Below are 24,035 nucleotides of genomic sequence, written 5' to 3'. Positions count from 1 at the left end.
TCAATCAAAACCAGTTAAGAGGGTTTCTGGAATAAGAGGCTTATTCCCAGGCAACTACTACACATGTGATATGTAATTAAGTTTTATTTTTGTTTCACCCTGTAAACATTAATCCACAATGTTCTAGTGTGACCACCTCAATTTCGAACCCGGTTTGTTTGCGCACCACAAGACTGTATTAGCCCACTGAACTAAAGGCATTGGCTCAAGGAGCAAACACAAATCTATATCTCAGGCAAGGTTACTCATCATACAAGCATGGTTATAAGAAACATCTTTGTTACACTTGCAGTCCAAGATTAATTTTGTATTAGTTATCCGACACCTGGGATAGCAATACGTGTTATTGAATAAGACCCTAAATATTTGAAATATGGAAGCGTTTATGCAGCCTACAGTATATCCTATAAAGAAACACGATGGAAACGATGAATATCCATTGTATGTGATCCAGAGGAAATTATACTGTACTTTTTATAAATTAAAATGTACAATACAAACTGAGCTTTTTGCTAGCTGTCATACTTTTGTGGGGGGAATAAGTAGTATAAAAGAATGAGCTGCAAATCGTCTTTTTGTCATGTAAACAGATGTCTCAAACTTTGTTTTTTATCCACTCTAAATGATTAATCAACAGAAAAGGTGAGATTAATGGTGTTGCATAATTTATTTAGCACTTACAAGTAATAAAGTTTCCCAAGCATCTTTCTTATGTAGTCTGCCCTTTTTACCCCACTGTTTAAAGATGTTAGGAGCTTGAGTAAACGCTCACTTTAAATGACATAATGCAAAGCTTTGTGTTTTAGTGCCTTTTTATGTAGAGTATGACTCATGGTGGTGGAAAGAGCAAAGAAGATTTGAGAATAAATATTGCACATAAATTAGTTTAGACAGCATGACATCAGAGAGTAATTAAACTGGTTTGCATTGGAATTCCTTTTCCAATTCCGTAGTTCAGGTTTCTGGAGTTTTCAGAGCACCTGCAGGTTTCTGTGTGTGAAATATTTTCATTGGATGGGGTTCAACCTTTGAGGGAAAAAAACTGTGGTAGCATTACGCCATTCTCCCCTCTTGGAAAAAATGGGATTTAAACAAGTCTCTTACAAGATATCGAGCAGAATAGTTGGGAGTTTAAGCGAAGTCAAGTTTTCTCCTCTCAATGCAAACCTTCTCGGACATTTACTGCATATTGGAAAGCAAGACCTGCAACAGGACATTTGCATCACTATGGTACTGAATAACGGATCTGGGAGTAACGGTTTGCATAGTGTAATTTACCATAGAACACTAACTTCTAGTCCACATTTTCACTTTTCCAAACTTGTTCATGTTTACCTATTTCAAACGGGAAAAGCCTGTGCGCATTTCTCCCTGGCTAAAATTCAAAGGAAGGTCAGAGGATGAAAGTACTCAAACGTGTCCCTCTTTTATTGGGGTGTTGGACTCTCTTATACCTGGACTTTATCCCAGCGTCAATGCGCCATACCGGGACGGCAGAGTGCGCAGCCGAGAGCGGAGGCAAGGAGCACACAGGCGGAGCAGGTGAAGGAGCCAACCCGGGAATTGGCTCAACTGCCAGGTTGACGGTAGGAAAGTACGGAGCAGGGGGATGGAAGTCTCTAAGTGCTGCGAGGATCACGCGCATTAGAACAGGACCCCCGCTGATAAAGGGCGAGGCAGCCAAAGCGAAAGCTGTGACATCAGTGTCATCGCCGCACGGCGTAACGGCCAGCCATGCTCGTGGAGCTGTCAATTTGGGGCCCAAGGAGGCTGCGCGCTATTGGGTACCCGGCGGGGATGCTACTAAAGCAGCAGCTGCGCCTGCTCCCGTGGCATTGAGCATGCAAACAGGAAAAAGCTCAGCCAGTCCTGGACAGAGCAAAGAAAACACTGTCCCCAGAGCTGGAACATCAGCACGAACTGGACAGCAAAAAGTTGTTGATGTGCAAAAGCACATTGCTCGGTTGGCCCAAAGGAGTGCCAAAGAAACGGGCAAACTCAGAGGCAGACACTCTCCAAAGCTCCTATTGGTGACGCCACATGACTACATGTTGTCACTGTATTGGTCACTATCCACAGGAGAGGTGAACACTAGTGTGCTACACGAGGCTGGCATGGCCAACACCATCACCAGCGTTGTGGATAAAGGACAAGGTAAACTTTTGATGCCACATAAACAATGAGTTATACAAAAAAAGAACAGTGGTGTCTCATAATACACTTTTTAAAAAATCTGCATTACTGCTTGCAAAGTCAAAATAAGGCTTATAAATTATGGATAAGTGGTCCAATAAAAGTAACTTTTCACTGCTGCCAAAGAAAATATAATCATTATAAAGATTGAGACCAAATTCTGAATATGCTTACTTATCTTTAATTGTCTTTAATTGAACACAACCAAGAGACAGTGGAGCTGTAGGCATATGCTCATCAAACCAACCTCTTTATTAGACAGGTAAAGTAAAGCTAAAGTCGAAGCAAACTTGAAACTTAAGTCAAAAGGTTTCTTGGAGTTTGACATAATAGTTTTTTTTAAATTCTTGGTTATGGGTCTGTCACACTGTCAGTAGCCATCTGCATAGCCATTCCCTCAGTTATTTACAGCCTCTAAAGTGTAAACAAATAATGTGTTCTTTACTGGGTAAAGCTCTTTAAAACGATGTTTAAATGACCTTGATTCAATATTTCTAGCTGCTAAAGGTTTACATTTTAAGCACTTAATGTACTTTTATTTTGCCCTTTATTTGTATAACAGGTCCTCTGCAAATTGTTGGTGACCTCCCCTTTGTATGGCTAAGAAGTTGTAACTGATCCCTTGCCAGACATTGCATTTTTTTCATCTGTAAAACAGAACACACTTCTTCTTCTTCTTCTTCTTCTTCTTCTTCTTCTTCTTCTTCTTCTTCTTCTTCTTCTTCTTCTTCTTCTTCTTCTTCTTCTTCTTCTTCTTCTTCTTCTTCTTCTTTTTCTTTTTCTTCCCCCCCACCACCTGTTTCTCCTCCTCTCCTCCTCTCCTCCTCCTTCCTCAATTTCTCAGTTTCATATGTGTTTTTATCTCTGGTTGGGCTCTTAAATCCAGAAGTCACTCCACCATTTCTCAATATATTTTGTGTTGTTCAGGTGTTTTCTGGTCCACTCTTAGCAAATGCCATATGACTTGGTGGTAGATCCACTCATAAACAGCTGCAGGTCAATAATAATGGTCTGTTTACAGTTCAATGTGGTCTGTAGTCTGAAAATGTCTGGTTTGAATGTACTTCCGAACGCGTACTGTGCCTGGATGAAAACGCTGCCTTTAATTTGTATATGGCCATGCTTTCCCTCACCAAAAACAAAGAAGAACATTACACATAACTCTTACCTCCTGTGTCTTACCTGAGAAGCCACACTAACACGTAAAGAAACATGTCAATATGAATGAAGCCCTTGGTTCTGTTATCTTCTTTTACAGATGCCCTTCTTCCCCAGCTGAGAAGACAGAAGTATTACTTCAACATCAGTTCCCTGGAGAAGGAGGGGTTACTGGGTGCCGAGCTGCGTATACTCAGGAAAAGACTGGCTGATCCACACAAAGCACTTTCCACTGGCAGAGTTTTCTGCCTGAAGCTTTTCACCTGTGTAGCAGGTAAGCAGAAAGCTACACTGCTTCAAACTCAAACCATCGAGGACCACAATACGCCCAAATGGGAAGTGTTTGACATTTGGAAACTATTTAAGAATTTCAAGAACACCGTCCAGCTTTGCTTCGAGCTGGAGGGTTTGGAACGGGGCCGCCCCGTGGACCTCAGGGCACTGGGCTTCAGTCGCCTGGGCAGGCAGACCAAAGAGAAGGCCTTTTTCCTCATGTTCGGGCGCACCAAGAAAAACGACTTGTTCTACAATGAGATCAAAGCCCGGTCGGGCCACGACAACAAGACTGTGTACGAGTATCTGTTCACTCAGCGGCGCATGCGCCGAGCTCCAACCACCCGCAGCAAGAAGCTGGCCAAGAACCCCAAGCCTCGTTGCCACAGGAAGCAGCTGCACGTCAACTTCAAGGAGATGGGCTGGGACGATTGGATCATCGCCCCATTAGAGTATGAGGCCTACCACTGCGACGGGGTGTGCGACTTCCCTATTCGCTCGCACCTCGAGCCCACCAACCACGCCATCATCCAGACGCTCATGAACTCCATGGACCCCGACTCGACTCCGCCCACCTGCTGCGTGCCCACTCGCCTCAGCCCAATCAGCATCCTCTACATTGACTCAGCCAATAATGTGGTCTACAAACAATACGAGGACATGGTGGTGGAGTCCTGTGGCTGCAGGTAGCAATGGACAAAATACTCATCTGAGACCTTTGTTTTGTAGTTCAGCCTGAACTACAGAATTTGAGTTTGATTTTTTGAGTAAACTGATTGGTTAATAGTTGTTATGGCAATACACTTTGATAGCAAATGACAGGAAGCTAATAAAACAAATCACTTCCTGAGATCTAACTTTATGAGGTTAAAGGGGAACTGCACCCGCTGATTTGGCCTAGTTTTTTGACTTGCTCTTCAAGAAATGCTGGCAGCCATGACAGAAGCCAAATGTGAGTTGGCTTGGGGGTATGGTTTGATGTGGGTGTTTCTTTGGTGTGTCCTTGCCACCACCAAGACACACCCATCTGTCAGAACCTTGCCCGGAGCTGTTTCCTCCCATTCAATCACAACAAACAAAGCTCCTGAATATTGAGTTCAATAACTACAGGCAGATGTATGGTGCGATGCTGGAGAAAGCTTTAAATAGGTCAGTAGCCTACAAAGTAATATGAGAAGAATGCAATTGCTGAATTTATATAGATCAAATAAAAAAATCGAATCAAATGTAATTTGTCACATGCTTGTAAACAACAGGTGTAGACTAACAGTGAAATGCTTACGGTCCCTTCCCAACCATGCAGAGAGAGGAATATAACAATAATAACATGCAGAATAAATACACAACAAGTAACATTAACAAGTAACAAGCTATTCTAAACTAAGTGTTTTGATAAGTTTCAAATGTAGTAACAGGTCAATGTAGAATTAACAACCCTTTATATAAATCCTCCTGAGACCCGAAAAAAAAAAAGTTTGGGGTTATTATATTTTCTTTACATAACATAAGTGTTAGGGGTGTCCTGTATTCAACAGTAGTTCCCTGATCCTGGTGCAGAATACACAGGGTTTCTCCCTCCCCATATTGACTGATTCCATAAAATAAAAAAAAGACAATACAATTAAAAGTTGTGACTAGTAAAATGTTTATGCCGAGTGCCAGGTCTCTCTCCATTCAGAGACATCAGTATCAAGCCCGTCTGTCAGTCTGGACTTCATCACATCATCTTGAAAGTCTGCATGTGATGGCTCCATACATTTTTCGATGAACACATACACATACACACACAGTCACCGTTCTATTACCAATGGCAGTTACGGATAGGTGATATCTGACACACAAACATACTATTTTGAAGTTTAAACAAGTCAGACTAAACCTACCTAATTCTGTTCTCCCCATCAGCGACCAAGGTGACCCCTCATCAAAGATACTGGCTGGTCACACATGAACACACACACAGAGCACTGGTTACATTATCAATGGTGGTTATGATTAGCCTGTTGGAACCAACCTGATCACTGTGTTCACCTTTCTATTTCACTTCAGATATCATAAAATGTAAGTTAAATAGAATGGTGAACACAGCGATCAGGCTGGTTCCACCAGTCTAAGTTATGCCCTGGACATCATGTTATAAGAAGTAGAAAAATAATCAACAAATAATGTCAGTTTACGTATTATGTTTTACAATTGGGTTATCAAATGTATTAAAGTAATGAAATGGGTTACCTTCTGTATTTGTACAAATGATGAGCCTGTGAAAGCTGTTGCTGCTGACAGGTGAAGGTTGCTGCCCAGATACTTGCCAACATGTGGCTGACTCTTCCATTCATAGTAATGTTCACAGCGAGGGCAAGTCTGCATGATGCTGATGAGGGTCCTCTTTCTGGTCTTCTCTATGCTGCATGTTTCGGCTGCAAACTGGACATCTCTCGAACAACCGCAGCAGCAGGCAATCTTATGAGGTGGTGTTGACTGGGACGGCCTGTGGACAGGGTGATATAATAGACAGCCAAGTGGTAAATTGCATTTTGTTCTAAAGAAAGGACAAAGCTTTTTGCTAATGCACTTCACAACCAAAATTACTACTAGTTTTGAAGGCTAATGTGACTGTTTCATCTAAATCACACTAATTTAGAGTGGCATGGAAATACGATTAGTAGGAAACAACTTCGTCAAATTGACTTTAAAGAGATGGCAATGTTGCCATTACTGGTACTAGCAAAGTTTGTCAAAAATAGCTAGCATGCTAATGTTAGCTAGCTAAAATACGATGGTACCCTCAATCTTAGCTGACTAAATTTATACTGCATCTAAAGTCAATCTGCCGACATCACAATAATGACAAAAGTTTTTCCTACTTATTATTTGCCTTCTTTTGAAATGTTATTGTGTTTTCAAGCCAAATACAAGTTGTATTGAGGTAGGTTAACGTTTGCCAGCTAGCTAGCTATGATAGTGATAATGATTATAAAAAGATGCATAACCAGATACATAACCAGCATTCTATGGTCTAGCTACCGGTATACTCACCACCACTGAGGACCAACGACCTCCAACCACCTATTCTGCATGATAGGGTCCTTCGGCAGGGCATGCAAAGTTGTTTGCTGTGAGTCCTGCTGGAAGCCTTGGTTCAAAATATACCCATCTTCAACCTAGTTGGAAGCATGCATTGCATGGTCAATTCGTATAGGGATTTTCAGTCTCAAACGGCCATGATCCTTGGAACATGTTGGTTGAGGGCGATGAAATAACAGAGTCCCATTCAATGCAGGGAAATGAAGTGAGTGCAGGTGTGTTTTGCACGTGGAGCTTGGCAAAAGGGGGCATACATCATTTGTTGACAGAATTGTAATCCAAACTCAACCTTAATTTACTTGTTTTGATACATTGAGGTTGACTTCGAGAATGACTTTATGACCAAAATTATCCAATTTACACTTTGTAGTCAATTTTGACGCTAGAATAAATGTTTCTGACTCATATCGATTCCACATAGCACATTTTCAAAGGGGTTAGTTGGTTTTTAGGGGCAGTCACTCTTTAAGGAATAATATGTACATACAGTGCCTTCAGAAAGTATTCATACCCCTTGACTTATTCCACTTTTTGTTGTGTTATAGCCTGAATTCAAAATTTATTAAATATATGTTTTTCTCTTACCCATCTACACACAATACCCCATAATGATAAAGTGAAAACATGTTTACAGAAGTATTCACACCCCTGAGTCAATACTTTGTAGAAGCCCTTTGGCAGTGATTACAGCTGTTAGTCTTCCTGGGTAAGTCTCTAAGAGCTGTCCACACCTGGATTGTGCAACATTTGCCCATTATTCTTTTCAAAATGCTTCAAGCTCTGTCAAATTGTTTGTTGATCATTGCTAGACAACCATTTTTAGTTCTTGCCATAGGTTTTCAAGAAGATTTGACTCAAAACTGTAACTCGGCCACCAGGAACATTCACTGTCTTCTTGATAAACAACTCCAGTGTAGATTTGGCCTTGTGTTTTAGGTTATTGTCCTGCTGAAAGGTGAATTCATATCCCAGCGTCTGGTGGAAAGCAGACTGAACCAGGTTTTCCTCTAGGATTTTGCCTGTGCTTAGTTACATTTATTTTGTATACTTAATGAATACAAGCATACCCATAACATGATGCAGTCACCATTATGCTTGAAAATATGGAGAGTGGCACTCAGTAATGTGTTGTATTGGATTTGCCCCAAACATAACACTTTGTATTCAGGACAAATAGTGAATTGCTTTGCCACATTTTTTGCAATATTACTTGAGTGTCTTTTTGCAAACAGGATGCATGCATTAGAATATGTTTATTCTGTACAGGTTTCCCTCTTTTCACTCTGTCAATTAGATTAGTAGTGTGGAGTAACTACAGTTTATTCCTATCACAGCCATTTAACTCTGTAACAGTTTTAAAGTGTCACGATCGTCTGGGTAAGGAGTAGTAGACCAAGGCGCAGCGTGTGAAATAAACATGACTTTATTTAATTAAAGCACGAAAACCAAAACAAAACACGATTCATGAAGTCCACGGTTAAACATACCGTCACGGAACAAAAACCCACCAACACAAGGTGAAGACACACAGTTTAAATATGGCTCCCAATCAGAGATAACGAGCCGACAGCTGACACTCGTTACCTCCGATTGGGAGTCACTCAATACAAACATAGACATCGACAACCTAGACACCCAACATAGAACATGAACACATAGAATGCACACACCCTGGCTCAACATAATGAGTCCCAGAGCCAGGGTGTGACAGTACCCCCCCCTAAAGGCGCGGACTGCGACCGCGCCTCAAAAACCCCAAACAGGGGAGGGCTGGGCGGGCATACCTCCTCGGTGGCGGTTCTGGCTCCGGCCTTGACCACCACCCTCCGATACACCCCCCATAGTACCCCTGGTCCTGTCTAGCCCCGCTGGCCGGAGCCGGACTGACGACACGCGCCCCTGGCTTGGTGCGTGGAACAGGAATGGACCGGAATGGGCTGGCGACGCGCACCACAGACTTGGTGCGGAGAGCAGGAACGAGCCGGACAGGGCTGACGACGCACCCCGTAGGCTTGGTGCGTGGAGTAGGAACGGGCCTTACCAGGCTGACGACTCGCACCCCGGGCTTTGTGCGTGGAGGAGGAACGGGCCTTACCAGGCTGACGACTCGCACCCCTGGCTTTGTGCGTGGAGGAGGAACGGGCCTTACCAGGCTGACTTCTCGCACCCCTGGCTTTGTGCGTGGAGGAGGAACGGGCCTTACCAGGCTGACTTCTCGCACCCCTGGCTTTGTGCGTGGAGGAGGAACGGGCCTTACCAGGCTGACTTCTCGCACCCCTGGCTTAGTGCGAGTGGCAAGAACAGGCCGGACCGGGCTGGCGACGCGCACCGTAGGTTTGGTGCGAGTGGCAGGAACAGGCCGGGTCGGGCTGGCGACGCGCACCGTAGACTTGGTGCGGGTGGCAGGAACAGGCCGGACCGGGCTGGCGACGCGCACCGTAGGTTTGGTGCGAGTGGCAGGAACAGGCCGGACCGGGCTGGCGACGCGCACCGTAGGTTTGGTGCGAGTGGCAGGAACAGGCCGGGTCGGGCTGGCGACGCGCACCGTAGACTTGGTGCGGGTGGCAGGAACAGGCCGGGTCGGGCTGGCGACGCGCACCGTAGACTTGGTGCGGGTGGCAGGAACAGGCCGGACTGGGCTGGCGACGCGCACCGTAGGTTTGGTGCGGGTGGCAGGAACAGGCCGGGCTGGGCTGGCGACGCACACCGTAGGTTTAGTGCGTGGAGCAGGAACAGGCCGGGCTGGGCTGGCGACGCACACCGTAGGTTTTGTGCGTGGAGCAGGAACAGGCCGGGCTGGGCTGGCGACGCACACCGTAGGCTTGATGCGAGAAGCAGGAATAGGCCGGGCTGGGCTCGCGACGTACACCGTAGGCTTAGTACGTGGAGCAGGAACCGGCCGGGCTGGACTGGCGACGCACACCGTGGGCTTGGTGCGTGGAGTAGGAACAGGCCGGTCCGTACTGGGAACACACACCACTGGCCTTAACCGGGGATCAGGAACGGGCCGGACCGGACTGGTAACACACCTCAGTCTCTCACGCCGTGCCTCCACTACTTCCCTCCCTCTACTCGCCAATGGCTCCCGTAATCCGGTAGCCTTCTCTCCACATCTCCCTGTGGCAGCCTCCTGCTGCCCAGCCGCCCAAGCCATGTGCCCCCCCCAAAAAACTTTTTGGGGTTGCCTCTCGTCCTTCCGACGATGGCCCTGCTGACGCCGTTGCTCCTCTCTCGCCAGGGCCTTGATCCTCCCCCAAGGTCCCTTGCCCCCGAGCATGTCCTCCCAGGACCACGATTTGCCCACCTGGGCCATCGCCAGCCTCTCGATCTCCTTACCCGGCGCTTCCTCCCATGTCCAGTCTCCTTGCTCCTGGACACGCTGCTTGGTCCTTTTTTGGTGGGTTTTTCTGTCACGATCGTCTGGGTAAGGAGTAGTAGACCAAGGCGCAGCGTGTGAAATAAACATGACTTTATTTAATTAAAGCACGAAAACCAAAACAAAACACGATTCATGAAGTCCACGGTTAAACATACCGTCACGGAACAAAAACCCACCAACACAAGGTGAAGACACACAGTTTAAATATGGCTCCCAATCAGAGATAACGAGCCGACAGCTGACACTCGTTACCTCCGATTGGGAGTCACTCAATACAAACATAGACATCGACAACCTAGACACCCAACATAGAACATGAACACATAGAATGCACACACCCTGGCTCAACATAATGAGTCCCAGAGCCAGGGTGTGACATAAAGTCACAATTGGCCTCATGGTGAAATCCCTGAGTGGTTTCCTTCCTCTCAGGCAACTGAGTTAGGAAGGACGCCTGTATCTTTTTATTGACTAGGTGTATTGATACACCATCCAATGTGTAATTAATAACTTCACCATGCTCAAAGGGATATTCAAGGTCTGCTTTTGAAATGTTTACCCATCTACCAATTGATGCCCTTCTTTGCGAGTCATTGGAAAACCTCCCTGGTCTTCGTGGTTGAATCTGTGTTTGAAATTCACTGCTCGACTGAGGGACCTTACAGATCATTGTATGTGTGGGGTACATAAATGATGTAGTCATTAAAAAATCATGTTAATCTCTAACATTGCACACAGAGTGAGTCCATGCAACTTATTATGTGACTTGTTAAGCACATTTTTAGTCCTGAACTTATTTAGGCTTGCCATAACAAAGGGGTTGAATACTTATTGACTCAAGACATTTCACCTTTTCATTTATTTGTAAATATTTTGAAAAACATAATTCCACTTTTACATTATGGGTTATTGTGTGTAGGCCAGTGATAAAACATCTCAATTTAATACTTTTTAAATTCAGGCTGTGAATACTTTCTGAAGGCAATGTATCCAGTGATGTCTTGGCAAGAGATTTGAGACTGTTGAACTAAATGTATCTATAATTAATAAATAATACCAATATATTTATTTTATATAGCGCTTTTCATTACACAAGGAATCTCAAAGTCGCTGTAAGAACCAAACAACAATTTTAATTTGATCTGGGCGATGGCTTCCACTTTGTATGAATGGATGTAAATGTTTTGTTTTCACACTAACCACGTTTCCATCCACAGTTTTTATGTGAGTAAAGTCATACCGTATAAAAACATTTAATGACAGCTATGATGGAAACATGAAGATTCGGTACAATTTTGTAAATGCCACAGATAATTTGTTCGTTCGACATGGTTGGATCTTTTTGTGTATGTCATGAATGTCTGTGGAATGCGGTAGGCCAGAGTCAAGCGCAGGACACAGAATGAAATGAAAATCTACTTTACTGAATAGTAAAGAAACAAGCAAAACCTCCAAACACAGGGAGGAGCAAACCCGCTCACAAACGACACTCGTAACAAGCAACAAACACGCACAACACACAGTGGGGGCGAACAGGTTAAATAGGGAAGGACATAATACTATAATGGGAAACAGGTGCGCAACACTAGACAACAACCAGATGAACATAGAAACATAAAACATAGATCGACAGCAGCTAGAATTCCGGTGACGACTAACGCCGTAGCCTTCCCGAAGCCCGAAGCCTGCCAGAAGTTCGGGCAGGCCATCACTCACCGCTGGATGCCACGATGGCGGTGTGTTTCCTCAGCATGGCGGCGGCGGTCTCGGACAGCGTGACAGGTTAGGTAAAATGTATTATACGTGAAATGGTGGTGGAAACGCCTTTATGCACAAATATTGATATAGCCACCATCATATCTAAGTCAACTTGGAGTCAAGCGATGACATGGTGTGTGATCCTCCCACTACGACTCGGGAAACCATACAGTTTATTTGGCACAGATTAAATAAGATATGATAAACTTCACAGGGTGGTGAAAGTGCACGGTGATCCTTTCCAATAAGTATAGAGGGTCTTATTCTGGTGACATGATGACCGATGCTTGACTGTCGTTTGACAAATACAAATAGTTACGCTCTTACCCATAATAATCTCATCATGTAGACTAGCCTACAGTACCTGCACAGTCTACCCGCACTGTATCTGCGAGCTGTTGGCTAGAGTGCACATGCCAAGACCAGAGTACATTTTCTATTTAACGTAACAGTTGAAAATGCGATGGAAACACAATGAACTTCAGATTTTTATTCTGTACATGAAAATGTAAGTGAAAAAGTGAATTTTCTGTGCACTACGTCATCACACACTGACTTTGACCAAACAAGTCAGTTTGGTGGAAACACACCACTGGTAGGAAAAAAAATGTATGCCGATTTTAGAATATTCGCATGAAAATCTGTCGCCATTTGGATGGAAACCAAGCTAGTGATACACAAACATGTTATTCACTTGACTGGACACAGATTGAAAAGATTGCTCATCGTTAGTTTAGCATCAAGGAAACTATTTATTGTATCACAGACCATTGCATGCGTCTCATTGTTATGTTAAAAGTTGCATTGCTTTGAACTGCTGTTCCATGTAGTCACTTGTTGGATACATGCACACCTGTCTCACTGCCCCTTGTAAAGCACTTGAACCAGTGACATGCAGTCCAGGTAGGCAGGGTAGGCAGTGCTGACACTGTGATAATCTAATAAAAAAAGCTGTTATAAAAAGCCAAATAAAAAAGGAAATTTTATAAACATTGACAAGATTCTGATGTTTTTTATGCTCAAAATCTCAACAAATCTAATCAAATCCAATTTTATTGGTCACATACACATATTTAGCACATGTTATTGCGGGTGTAGCGAAATGCTTGTGTTCCCAGCTCCAACAGTGTGGTAGTATCTAACAATTCACAACAATACACACAAATCTAAAAGTAAAAGAATGGAATTAAGAAATATATAAATATTGGGACGAGCAATGTCGGAGTGGCATTGAGTAAAATACAGTAGAATACAGTATATACATATGAAATGAGTAAAACAGTATGTAAACATTATTAAGTGACTAGTGTTCCATTATTAAAGTGACCAGTGATTCCATGTCTATGTACATAGGGCAGCAGCCTCTAAGGTGTAGGGTTGAGTAACTGGGTGGTAGCCGGCTAGTGATGGCTATTTAACAGTCTGATGGCCTTGAGATAGAAGCTGTTTTTCAGTCTCTCAGTCCTAGCTTTGATATCCTGTACTGACCTCGCCTTCTGGATGATAACGGGGTGAACAGGCCGTAGCTCGGATGGTTGATGTCCTTGATGATCTTTTTGGCTTTCCTGTGACATCGGGTGCTGTAGGTGTCCTGGAGGGCAGGCAGTGTGCCCCCAGTGATGCGTTGGGCAGACGGCACCACCCTCTGGAGAGCAGAGCGGTGCAGTTGCCGTACCAGGCGGTGATACAGCCCGACAGGATGCTCTCAATGGTGCATCTGTAAAGGTTTGTGAGGGTCTTAAGGGCCAAGCCGAATTTCTTCAGCCTCCTGAGGTTGAAGATGCGCTGTTGTGCCTTCTTCACTACACTGTCTGTGTGGGTGGACCATTTCAGATTTTCAGTGATATGTATGCCAAGGAACATTACGCTTTTCACCTTCTCCAGTGCGGTCCCGTCAATGTGGATAGGGACGTGCTCCTTCTGCTGTCTCCTGAAGTCCACGATCAGCTCCTTTGTTTTGTTGACGTTGAGAGAGAGGTTAATTTCCTGGCACCACTGCCAGGGCCCTCACCTCGTCCCTGTAAGCTGTCTTGTCATTGTTGGTAATCAGGCCTACTACTGCAAACTTGATGATTGAGTTGGAGGCGTGCGTGGCCACGCAGTCATAGGTGAAGAGGTAGTACAGGACAGGGTTGAGCACGCCCCCTTGTGGAGCCCCTGTGTTGAAGATCAGCGTGGTGGAGGTGTTGTTTCCTACCTTCACCACCTGGGGGCGACCCGTCAGGAAGTCCAGGAGCCAGTTGCACAGGGCAGGGTTCAGACCCAGGATCTGTGGATCTATTGGGGTGGTATGCAAATTGAAGTGGGTCTAGGGTGTCAGGTAAGGTGGAGGTGATATGATCCTTAACTAGCCTCTCAAAGCACTTCATGATGACAGAAGTGAGTGCCACGGGGCGATAGTCATTTAGTTCAGTTACCTTTGCTTTCTTGGGTACAGGAACAATGGTGGACACCTTGAAGCAAGTGGGGACAGCAGACTGGGATAGGGAAAGATTGAATATGTTTGCAGCCTTGCGAGGGTTAACACACTTAAATGTCTTACTTACGTCGGCTACGGAGAACGAGAGCCCACAGTCCTTGGGAGCGGACCGTGTCGGTGGCACTGTGTTATCTTCAAGGCGGGCAAAGAATGTGTTTAGCTTGTCCGGGTGCAAGATGTCGGTGTCCGCGACGTGGCTGGTTTTCCCTTTGTAATCTGTGATTGTCTGTAGACCCTGCCACATACATCTCGTGTCTGAGCCGTTGAATTGCAACTCCACTTTGTCGCTGTACTGATGTTTTGACTGTTTGATTGCCTTTGGGATGGAATAACTACACTGTTTGTATTCAACCATATTCCCAGTCACCTTGCCGTGGTTAAGTACGGTGGTTCGCGCTTTCAGTTTTGCGCGAATGCTGCCATCTATCCTCGTTTTTGGTTTGGGTAGGTTTTAATAGTCACAGTGCGAACAACATCCCCTATACACTTCCTGATGAACTCAGTCACTGTGTCCGTGTATACGTCAATGTTATTCTCAGAGGCTACCCGGAACATATCCCAGTTCGCATGATAAAAACAATCTTGAAGCATGTATTCCGATTGGTCACACCAGCGTTGAATAGACCTTAGCATGGGTACTTCCTGTTTGAGTTTCTGCCTATAGGAGGGAGGAGCAGAATGGAGTCGTGATCTGATTTGCTGAAGGGAGGGCGGAGGAGGGCCTTGTAGCCATCCCGAAAGGGAGAGTAACAATGGTCGAGAGTTTTTGAAGTGCGATTACTACAGGCAATGTGTTGATAGAACTTCGGTAGCATTTTCCAAAATGTGCTTTATTAAAATCCCCAGCTACAATAATTAGTCATTTAGCAGACACTCTTGTCCAGAGCGACTTACAGGAACAATTAGGGTTAAGTGCCTTGCTCAAGGGCACAGACAGATTTTTCACCTAGTCGGCTCGGGGATTAGAACCAGCAACCTTTCGGTTACTGGCACAACGCTCATAACCACTAAGCTACCTGCCAATAAATGCAGCCTCAGGATATGTTGTTTCCAGTTTGCACAAAGTCCAGTGTAGTTCCTTGAGGGCCGTCGTGGTATCGGCTTGAGAGGGAATATACATGGCTGTGACTATAACCGAAAATAATTATCTTGGGAGGTAATAAGGTTGGCATTTAATTGTGGGGTATTCTAGGTCGGGTGAACAAAAGGACTTGAGTTTCTGTATGTTATCACAATCACACCATGAGTAGTTAATCATGAAACATACACCACCGCCTTTCTTCTTCCTGGAGAGTGCCATGATTCCATGAAGCAGAGTATGTTGCAGTCCCTGATGTCTCTCTGGAAGGAGATTCTCGCCCTGGGCTCGTCTACTTTATTGTCCAGGGATTGAACATTAGCGAGTAATATACTCGGAAGTGGTGGATGGTGTGTACACCTCCTGAGTTGGACTAGAAGTCCACTCCGAATACCTCTTCTCCCCCGGAGGCGTCTTGGAGCAGCCTCTGGGATAAGTTCAATTGCCCTGGGGGGTACGAACAAAGGATCCAATTCGGGAAAGTCGTATTTCTGGTCATAATGCTGATGAGTTACCGCCGCTCTGATATCCAAAAGTTATTTCTGCCTGTATGTAATAACACAAAAACATTCTTGGCTAATAATGTAAGAAATAACACACCAAAAAAACAAAATACTGCAAAGTTGCTTAGGAGCTAGAAGCAGAGCTGCCATTTCTGTCGGTGCCATCTTTGCTAGAGTTGGGTTGGAACTGGTTCAGGGAACAGGATAAAAAACCGTTAAAGAACAAACATTTTCAAGGAACAGAAACGGAACCTGGAAAAAAAGTGATCCATACTATTCCGGAACATTAACATTATCTTAAAAGCATGGGAACCGGCTAATAACATTATTTTACGTTCCAGTCATTTTTTCTAGTCCCACAAAAAACGACAACAAAGCACCTATGCAAAGCCTTCAGAAAATAATTCCAGTGTCTGCCTGCAAGCTGAAAATCTTTGCCAGTGCATGTGCATGTTTAAGCTACCTGCCCCTCCCAGCTCCGAAGCATAGGCTACTGTACTGATGTTACAAGCTTGATTCAGAAGATATTGAAAGAGATTTTTAGTTAGCTAGAGAAGAATGGATTTGCTTTTTAAATGCTAGTTAAGGATACTATACGTATAATGTCAGGATACATGTTTTTTTATTCTGGTGCTGTCACGACTTCCGCCGAGGCTGCCTCCCCTCCTTGTTCGGGCAGGCTTCGGTGTTCGTCGTCACCGGAGTACTAACCACTGCCGCTCCAATCATCATCACAATTGTCTTGTCAATCACACACACCTGGTTCTATTCCCCTAATTAGTCTGTGTATAAGTGTTCCCTCTGGCCCCTTGTCCTTGTGGGTGATTGTTTATCTGTGGAGGTTAGTAAAGCTTGGTAGAGCTTGTGTATTGTGCATCGACGGGAGTATTTTTCCCGTATGCCTTGTATTTTCCAGTGCGCCTGTTTTGTGCCCTGGAGTGTGTTTGACGCATTTCTGCGTAAACCTGTATTTTGCGGATTAAAGCCTGTTATTCTGTGATTTACCCTCCTGCGCCTGACTCCTTCATCACCACCTCATCACAGGTCCCGCTCTGCACACACAACTTGTTAGCTAGCACAAGCTTGTTAGCTAGCTAGCTCATAGGACAATCAAAGTTCCTCTATATCTATAATAGGTATAATTATGTGGACCTAATTCAGATAATGCATGTCATAACAAGATGCCCAGCGCTTCAAGTCTCCTCCTCAACCCTCTCTGGCTCTATCCCAACCCGCAACATTGCAGTCGCATCTTGTGCCATAGGCTACACTTGTCTGTCCATCATCCATGGAAACAACTAGCTTGCCTGCTCTATTTGCACTGATTGGTGAAGTAATTTAATGAGCTAAATGTAATAAAACTGTTGATTTCACAGAAATAAATGATATAAACCGTTACTTTTTTGGGGGTTAGAACCGGTTCTGTCCTTTATTTTGCTGGTCGGAACAGTGGAACAGAACAATAAAAAATTGTGGTTCTGTTCAGAACAAAAGACAGGAAAATAATTTTTGTTACAACCCCTGGCTAAAACTGCATCAAAACCTCAGGAAAGGCACCAGGGTATTCATGCCTTCCTTTCCAGCCATTCAAATACATTCAAATCGTTGACGCCACGGCCATTCCTGAGTCCAGTCACTGTAAATAGACAGGGTCAGCATAGGCCTCGCTGCTTTGCCTAGCCTTAATTTGCACATGCATATTGCCTCAATATATTGGGTAAGCTGTGCACATTTGGGTGTGTCTACATAATTTGGTGCTCTTATCATATGATCACATCCCACATCCCTTCAGCTGAACAAAGCTAGCTAAAACAATCTGACAGTGACAAATGGACACTATTGGACTTCAAACTATTTTCCAAGTTGGAATAATATAACGCGCCATTTGGAGGGTTCGACTGATAGAATGGATACTTGCTCTATCACTGATGAGAGAGTAAATGCGTAAATACAATGGTATTTACATTTTGTGTTTTTTGTTGTTGTTGGGGTTAATAGCCTATGTACCTCTGGTTGTTGGAGCTGTCTGTTGTATGGTGAACTTGGGCTTCATCAAGATTTATTTGTGAGTAAATCTGGCTTTGATAATAGCCAGTGCTTACCCAGCCAATGACCTCACCGCACATGATTACATCTGTGTGTAGTCATGTCAGAATTTCTTGTTTCTCTTGGAGCAATATGACGTAGCCTAACCATTTCCTTTAATCAAAACGTGCACATGCCAACGGTATTGCCATCTCAAACTGAACTGGTGGGGTTTGGGAAAGGTAACAAATGGGTGTTACAAAACAACTGAACATCTAACAACTTATAAATCCCATTGAAAAATAATAGCCCACTGATGAAATGTCAAATAAAAGTCAAAATTCCTTGGATATAAGACATGTAAGACAATGGCACCTAATGATTCTTCCACTGAAATGTTTCTATTCATACAGTGAATTGAAAGGATATTTTGATACAGTTCAATATTACAATACATTTAAGATGTAAACTTCAAATACATGTTTATTATTATTCTGGTTTTGAATTAATCTTAGTTTGTGAAGAAATGGAAATGTCTGTTTGTAATTTAAACTCTTTGTGAATGGAAGACATTGCTCTGAAGTTCAGTGTTTACATCAACAAACCAAACCACACCAAGCTTAGCCTATAAATAATGATACAGTTACATGTTTATAGAATGCAATTGTAGTCCAGCAGCAGTTACAAATAATACAGATCTTTGGGCCCCTGAAATAATGTCCCTTCGCAGTACTGCTTGGGTCTGAAAATACATACAGTATATACACTGCTCAAAAAAATTAAGAAATAAAGGGAACACTTAAACAACACAATGTAACTCCAAGTCAATCACACTTCTGTGAAATCAAACTGTCCACTTAGGAAGCAACACTGATTGACAATATATTTCACATGCTGTTGTGCAAATGGAATAGACAACAGGTGGAAATTATAGGCAATTAGCAAGACACCCCCAATAAAGGACTGGTTTTGCAGGTGGTGACCACAGACCACTTCTCAGTTCCTATGCTTCCTGGCTGATGTTTTGGTCACTTTTGAATGCTGGCGGTGCTTTCACTCTAGTGGTAGCATGAGACGGAGTCTACAACCCACACAAGTGGCTCAGGTAGTGCAGCTCATCCAGGATGGCACATCAATGCGAGCTGTGGCAAGAAGGTTTGCTGTGTCTGTCAGCGTAGTGTCCAGAGCATGGGGGCGCTACCAGGAGACAGGCCAGTACATCAGGAGACGTGGAGGAGGCCATAGGAGGGCAACAACCCAGCAGCAGGACTGCTACCTCTGCCTTTGTGCAAGGAGGAGCAGGAGGAGCATTGCCAGAGCCCTGCAAAATGACCTCCAGCAGGCCACAAATGTGCATGTGTCTGCTCAAACGGTCAGAAACAGACTCCATGAGGGTGGTATGAGGGCCCGACGTCCACAGGTGGGGGTTGTGCTTACAGCCCAACACCGTGCAGGACGTTTGGCATTTGCCAGCGAACACCAAGATTGGCAAATTCGCCACTGGCGCCCTGTGCTCTTCACAGATGAAAGCAGGTTCACACTGAGCACATGTGACAGACGTGACAGAGTCTGGAGACGCCGTGGAGAACATTCTGCTGCCTGCAACATCCTCCAGCATGACCGGTTTGGCGGTGGGTCAGTCATGGTGTGGGGTGGCATTTCTTTGGGGGGCCGCACAGCCCTCCATGTGCTCACCAGAGGTAGCCTGACTGCCATTAGGTACCGAGATGAGATCCTCAGACCCCTTGTGAGACAGTTAAAATGCAAATCAATTTATAACATTTTTAACATGCGTTTTTCTGGATTTCTTTGTTGTTATTCTGTCTCTCACTGTTCAAATAAACCTACCATTAATATTATAGACTGATCATGTCTTTGTCAGTGGGCAAACGTACAAAAACAGCAGGGGATCAAATACTTTTTTCCTTCACTGTATATACAGTGACTTGCGAAAGTATTCACCCCCCTTGGCATTTTTCCTATTTTGTTGCCTTACAAACTGGAATTAAAATGGATTTTTGGGGGGTTTGTATCATTTGATTTACACAACATGCCTACCACTTTGAAGATACAAAATATGTTTTATTGTGAAACAAACAAGAAATAAGACAAAAAATACAGAAAACTTGAGTGTGCATAACTATTCACCCCCCAAAGTCAATACTTTGTAGAGCCACCTTTTGCATCAATTACAGCTGCAAGTCTCTTGGGGTATGTTTCTATAAGCTTGGCACATCTAGCCACTGGGATTTTTGCCCATTCTTCAAGGAAAAACTGCTCCAGCTCCTTCAAGTTGGATGGGTTCCGCTGGTGTACAGCAATCTTTAAGTCATACCACAGATTCTCAATTGGATTGAGGTCTGGGCTTTGACTAGGCCATTCCAAGACATTTAAATGTTTCCCCTTAAACCACTCGAGTGTTGCTTTAGCAGTATGCTTAGGGTCATTGTCCTGCTGGAAGGTGAACCTCCGTCCCAGTCTCAAATCTCTGGAAGACTGAAACAGTTTTCCCTCAAGAATGTCCCTGTATTTAGCGGCATCCATCATTCCTTCAATTCTGACCAGTTTCCCAGTCCCTGCCGATGAAAAACATCCCCACAGCATGATGCTGCCACCACCATGCTTCACTGTAGGGATGGTGTTCTCGGGTTGATGAGAGGTGTTGGGTTTGCGCCAGACATAGCGTTTTCCTTGATGGCCCAAAAGCTCAATTTTAGTCTCATCTGACCAGAGGACCTTCTTCCATATGTGTGGGGAGTCTCCCACATAACTTTTGGCGAACACAAAACGTGATTGCTTATTTTCTTCTTTAAGCAATGGCTTTTTTCTGGCCACTCTTCCGTAAAGCCCAGCACTGTGGAGTGTACGGCTTAAAGTGGTCCTATGGACAGATACTCCAATCTCCGCTATGGAGCATTGCAGCTCCTTCAGGGTTATTTTTGGTGTCTTTGTTGCTTCTCTGATTAATGCCCTCCTTGCCTGGTCCGTGAGTTTTGGTGGGCGGCCGTCTCTTGGCAGATTTGTTGTTGTGTCATATTCTTTCCATTTTTTAATAACGGATTTAATGGTGCTCTGTGGGATGTTCAAAGTTTCAGATATTTTTTTATAACCCAACCCTGATCTGTACTTCTCCACAACTTTCTCCCTGACCTGTTTGGAGAGCTCCTTGGTCTTCATGGTGCCGCTTGCTTGGTGGTGCCGCTTGCTTGGTGGTGCCCCTTGCTTAGTGGTGTTGCAGACTCTGGAACAGGTGTATATATACACTGAGATCATGTGAAAGATCATGTGACACTTAGATTGCACACAGGTGGCCTTTATTTAACTAATTATGTGACTTCTGAAGGTAATTGGTTGCACCAGATCTTATTTAGGGGCTTCATAGCAAAGGGGGTGAATACATATGCACACACCACTTTTCCGTTATTTATTTTTTAGCATTTTTTGAAACAAGTACTTTTTTTCATTTCACTTCACCAATTTGGACTATTTTGTTTATGTCCATTACATGAAATCCAAATAAAAATAATTTTAAATTACAGGTTGTAATACAACAAAATAGGAAAAACGCCAAGGGGGATGAATACTTTTGCAAGTATATAGTGTAATGTTAATATACAGTGGGGGAAAAAAGTATTTAGTCAGCCACCAATTGTGCATGTTCTCCCACTTAAAAAGATGAGAGAGGCCTGTAACAATAACAAAAGTTTCTCAATACTTTGTTATATACCCTTTGTTGGCAATGACACAGGTCAAAGTTTTCTGTAAGTCTTCACAAGGTGTTCACACACTGTTGCTGGTATTTTGGCCCATTCCTCCATGCAGATCTCCTCTATAGCAGTGATGTTTTGGGGCTGTCGCTGGGCAACACGGACTTTCAACTCCCTCCAAAGATTTTCTATGGGGTTGAGATCTGGAGACTGGCTAGGCCACTCCAGGACCTTGAAATGCTTCTTACGAAGCCACTCCTTCATTGCCCAGGCGGTGTGTTTGGGATCATTGTCATGCTGAAAGACCCAGCCACGTTTCATCTTCAATGCCCTTGCTGATGGAAGGAGGTTTTCACTCAAAATCTCACGATACATGGCCCCATTCATTCTTTCCTTTACACGGATCAGTCGTCCTGGTCCCTTTGCAGAAAAACAGCCCCAAAGCATGATGTTTCCACCCCCATGCTTCACAGTAGGTATGGTGTTCTTTGGATGCAACTCAGCATTCTTTGTCCTCCAAACACGACGAGTTGAGTTTTTACCAAAAGTTCTATTTTGGTTTCATCTGACCATATGACATTCTCCCAATCCTCTTCTGGATCATCCAAATGCACTCTAGCAAACTTCAGACGGGCCTGGACATGTACTGGCTTAAGCAGGGGGACACGTCTGGCACTGCAGGATTTGAGTCCCTGAAGGCGTAGTGTGTTACTGATGGTAGGCTTTGTTACTTTGGTCCCAGCTCTCTGCAGGTCATTCACTAGGTCCCCCCGTGTGGTTCTGGGATTTTTGCTCACCGTTCTTGTGATCATTTTGACCCCACGGGGTGAGATCTTGCGTGGAGCCCCAGATCGAGGGAGATTATCAGTGGTCTTGTATGTCTTCCATTTCCTAATAATTGCTCCCACAGTTGATTTCTTCAAACCAAGCTGCTTACCTATTGCAGATTCAGTCTTCCCAGCCTGGTGCAGGTCTACAATTTTGTTTCTGGTGTCCTTTGACAGCTCTTTGGTCTTGGCCATAGTGGAGTTTGGAGTGTGACTGTTTGAGGTTATGGACACTGAACAGGTGTCTTTTATACTGATAACAAGTTCAAACAGGTGCCATTAATACAGGTAACGAGTGGAGGACAGAGGAGCCTCTTAAAGAAGAAGTTACAGGTCTTTTTTTTCATTTTTACATTGATAGCACACATAAGTACATCTTTCCACACATGGAGTCACAAAAATAATATACAAGTTACTGATCTAATGCTTATATATAAGATTACAGGTTTCTAGTGATTTACAATGTTAGAACTGTATGAGAAGCGAAAATAAAATATAGAACAATTGCCTTTACAATACAATTTGTCTTTTGAACTCTTTGAAAGAATGGATTTAGATATGCAGTATACAGTACATTCCCCTACAGTCCAACCTCTAATCAGATTATGCTCTATGAACTGTAAAAGTTCCTACATCAATGTGCTTTAACAGAATCATAAATTGTTTACTGAATCAGGTTTCGTTTTCACTATTTGTGGCCTGCGATTGTGGCAAAGTGTCAAACTGAATCCAATTGTACAGTATCAAGAGAAGGGTATTGTGTTTCCCCAAGTAATCAGAAACATATGCGCCATCGTATTCAAAGATTTTACAGAGTAACTTATTTGAACGCAATGTTAATTACAGGCTCATTACACTGTTTAACACTGATATTTTGGTAAACCTTACAAAAGCGTGTCTGTGTTAACACCAACAGGAGGACAACCCCGGAACGCCAGTTCCTGTGAGGATTACGTTTATAGACTTTTGTGGATTTGTTCAGAGTAAGTGTTCCTTGTCCTAAAGGTATTTTCTGCAGCTTTGCATTTTTGTTGGTTTTATTAGCAGATCTGGCTTGGATTCCCTGACCGATGTTTAACATTTAGTAAATGTGTTCTTGAATTTCCTTGACAGATGTTGTAGGAATTTGATCATGTTGCTGGCCAATAGCTGCATAAGGAAAACAGGCAGGTTATATCTGGCACTGAGTATGACACCTACGTTTTCAGCTGTTTCTCAGATTAAGGCTCCAGGTTCTTAAGTGGGACCTAAGATGTATGAATTCTTAAACACACATACTCTGTAACTATATAAATGTGCCAAGCTGTAGGTGCATATTTTGATCCCCACTTGATCCCCTGTTTGGAACCTACACAACACAACTCACCCCTGAGTTGCACAACTCTCTGGTGTTGGAATCAGCAAGGGGACACATTATTAACAGGTGTAGATTTACACAGTTGATAAGATTAGTGATCATAGACCCAAAGTCTGAGACATATTCTCACACTCTTTCGCTCACATATACTCATTATCACATACTCACACATTTAAACAACAAACGTAGTCATACTTGTGAAGTGCTCGATTAT

General features: G+C 43.8%; 1 protein-coding gene across 1 annotated transcript; it reads left to right on the top strand.

Moving 5' to 3' along the window:
• Positions 1-1,400: 1,400 nt before the first annotated feature.
• Positions 1,401-4,314, top strand: LOC311133690 (growth/differentiation factor 5-like; the record flags this gene model as incomplete). Its single annotated transcript, XM_084167227.1, has 2 exons — positions 1,401-2,154; positions 3,452-4,314. The coding sequence occupies 2 exons, from the start codon at positions 1,401-1,403 to the stop codon at positions 4,312-4,314; spliced, it is 1,617 nt and encodes a 538-aa protein (XP_084023353.1).
• Between the last annotated feature and the right edge of the window lie 19,721 nt (positions 4,315-24,035).

The sequence above is a fragment of the Coregonus lavaretus genome (assembly GCF_964263955.1).
Source record: "Coregonus lavaretus genome assembly, chromosome: 8".
In the NCBI taxonomy this organism is placed as follows: domain Eukaryota; kingdom Metazoa; phylum Chordata; class Actinopteri; order Salmoniformes; family Salmonidae; genus Coregonus; species Coregonus lavaretus.
The sequence above is the reverse complement of the archived record's forward strand: the minus strand, read 5'-3'. Positions and strand labels throughout refer to the sequence as shown.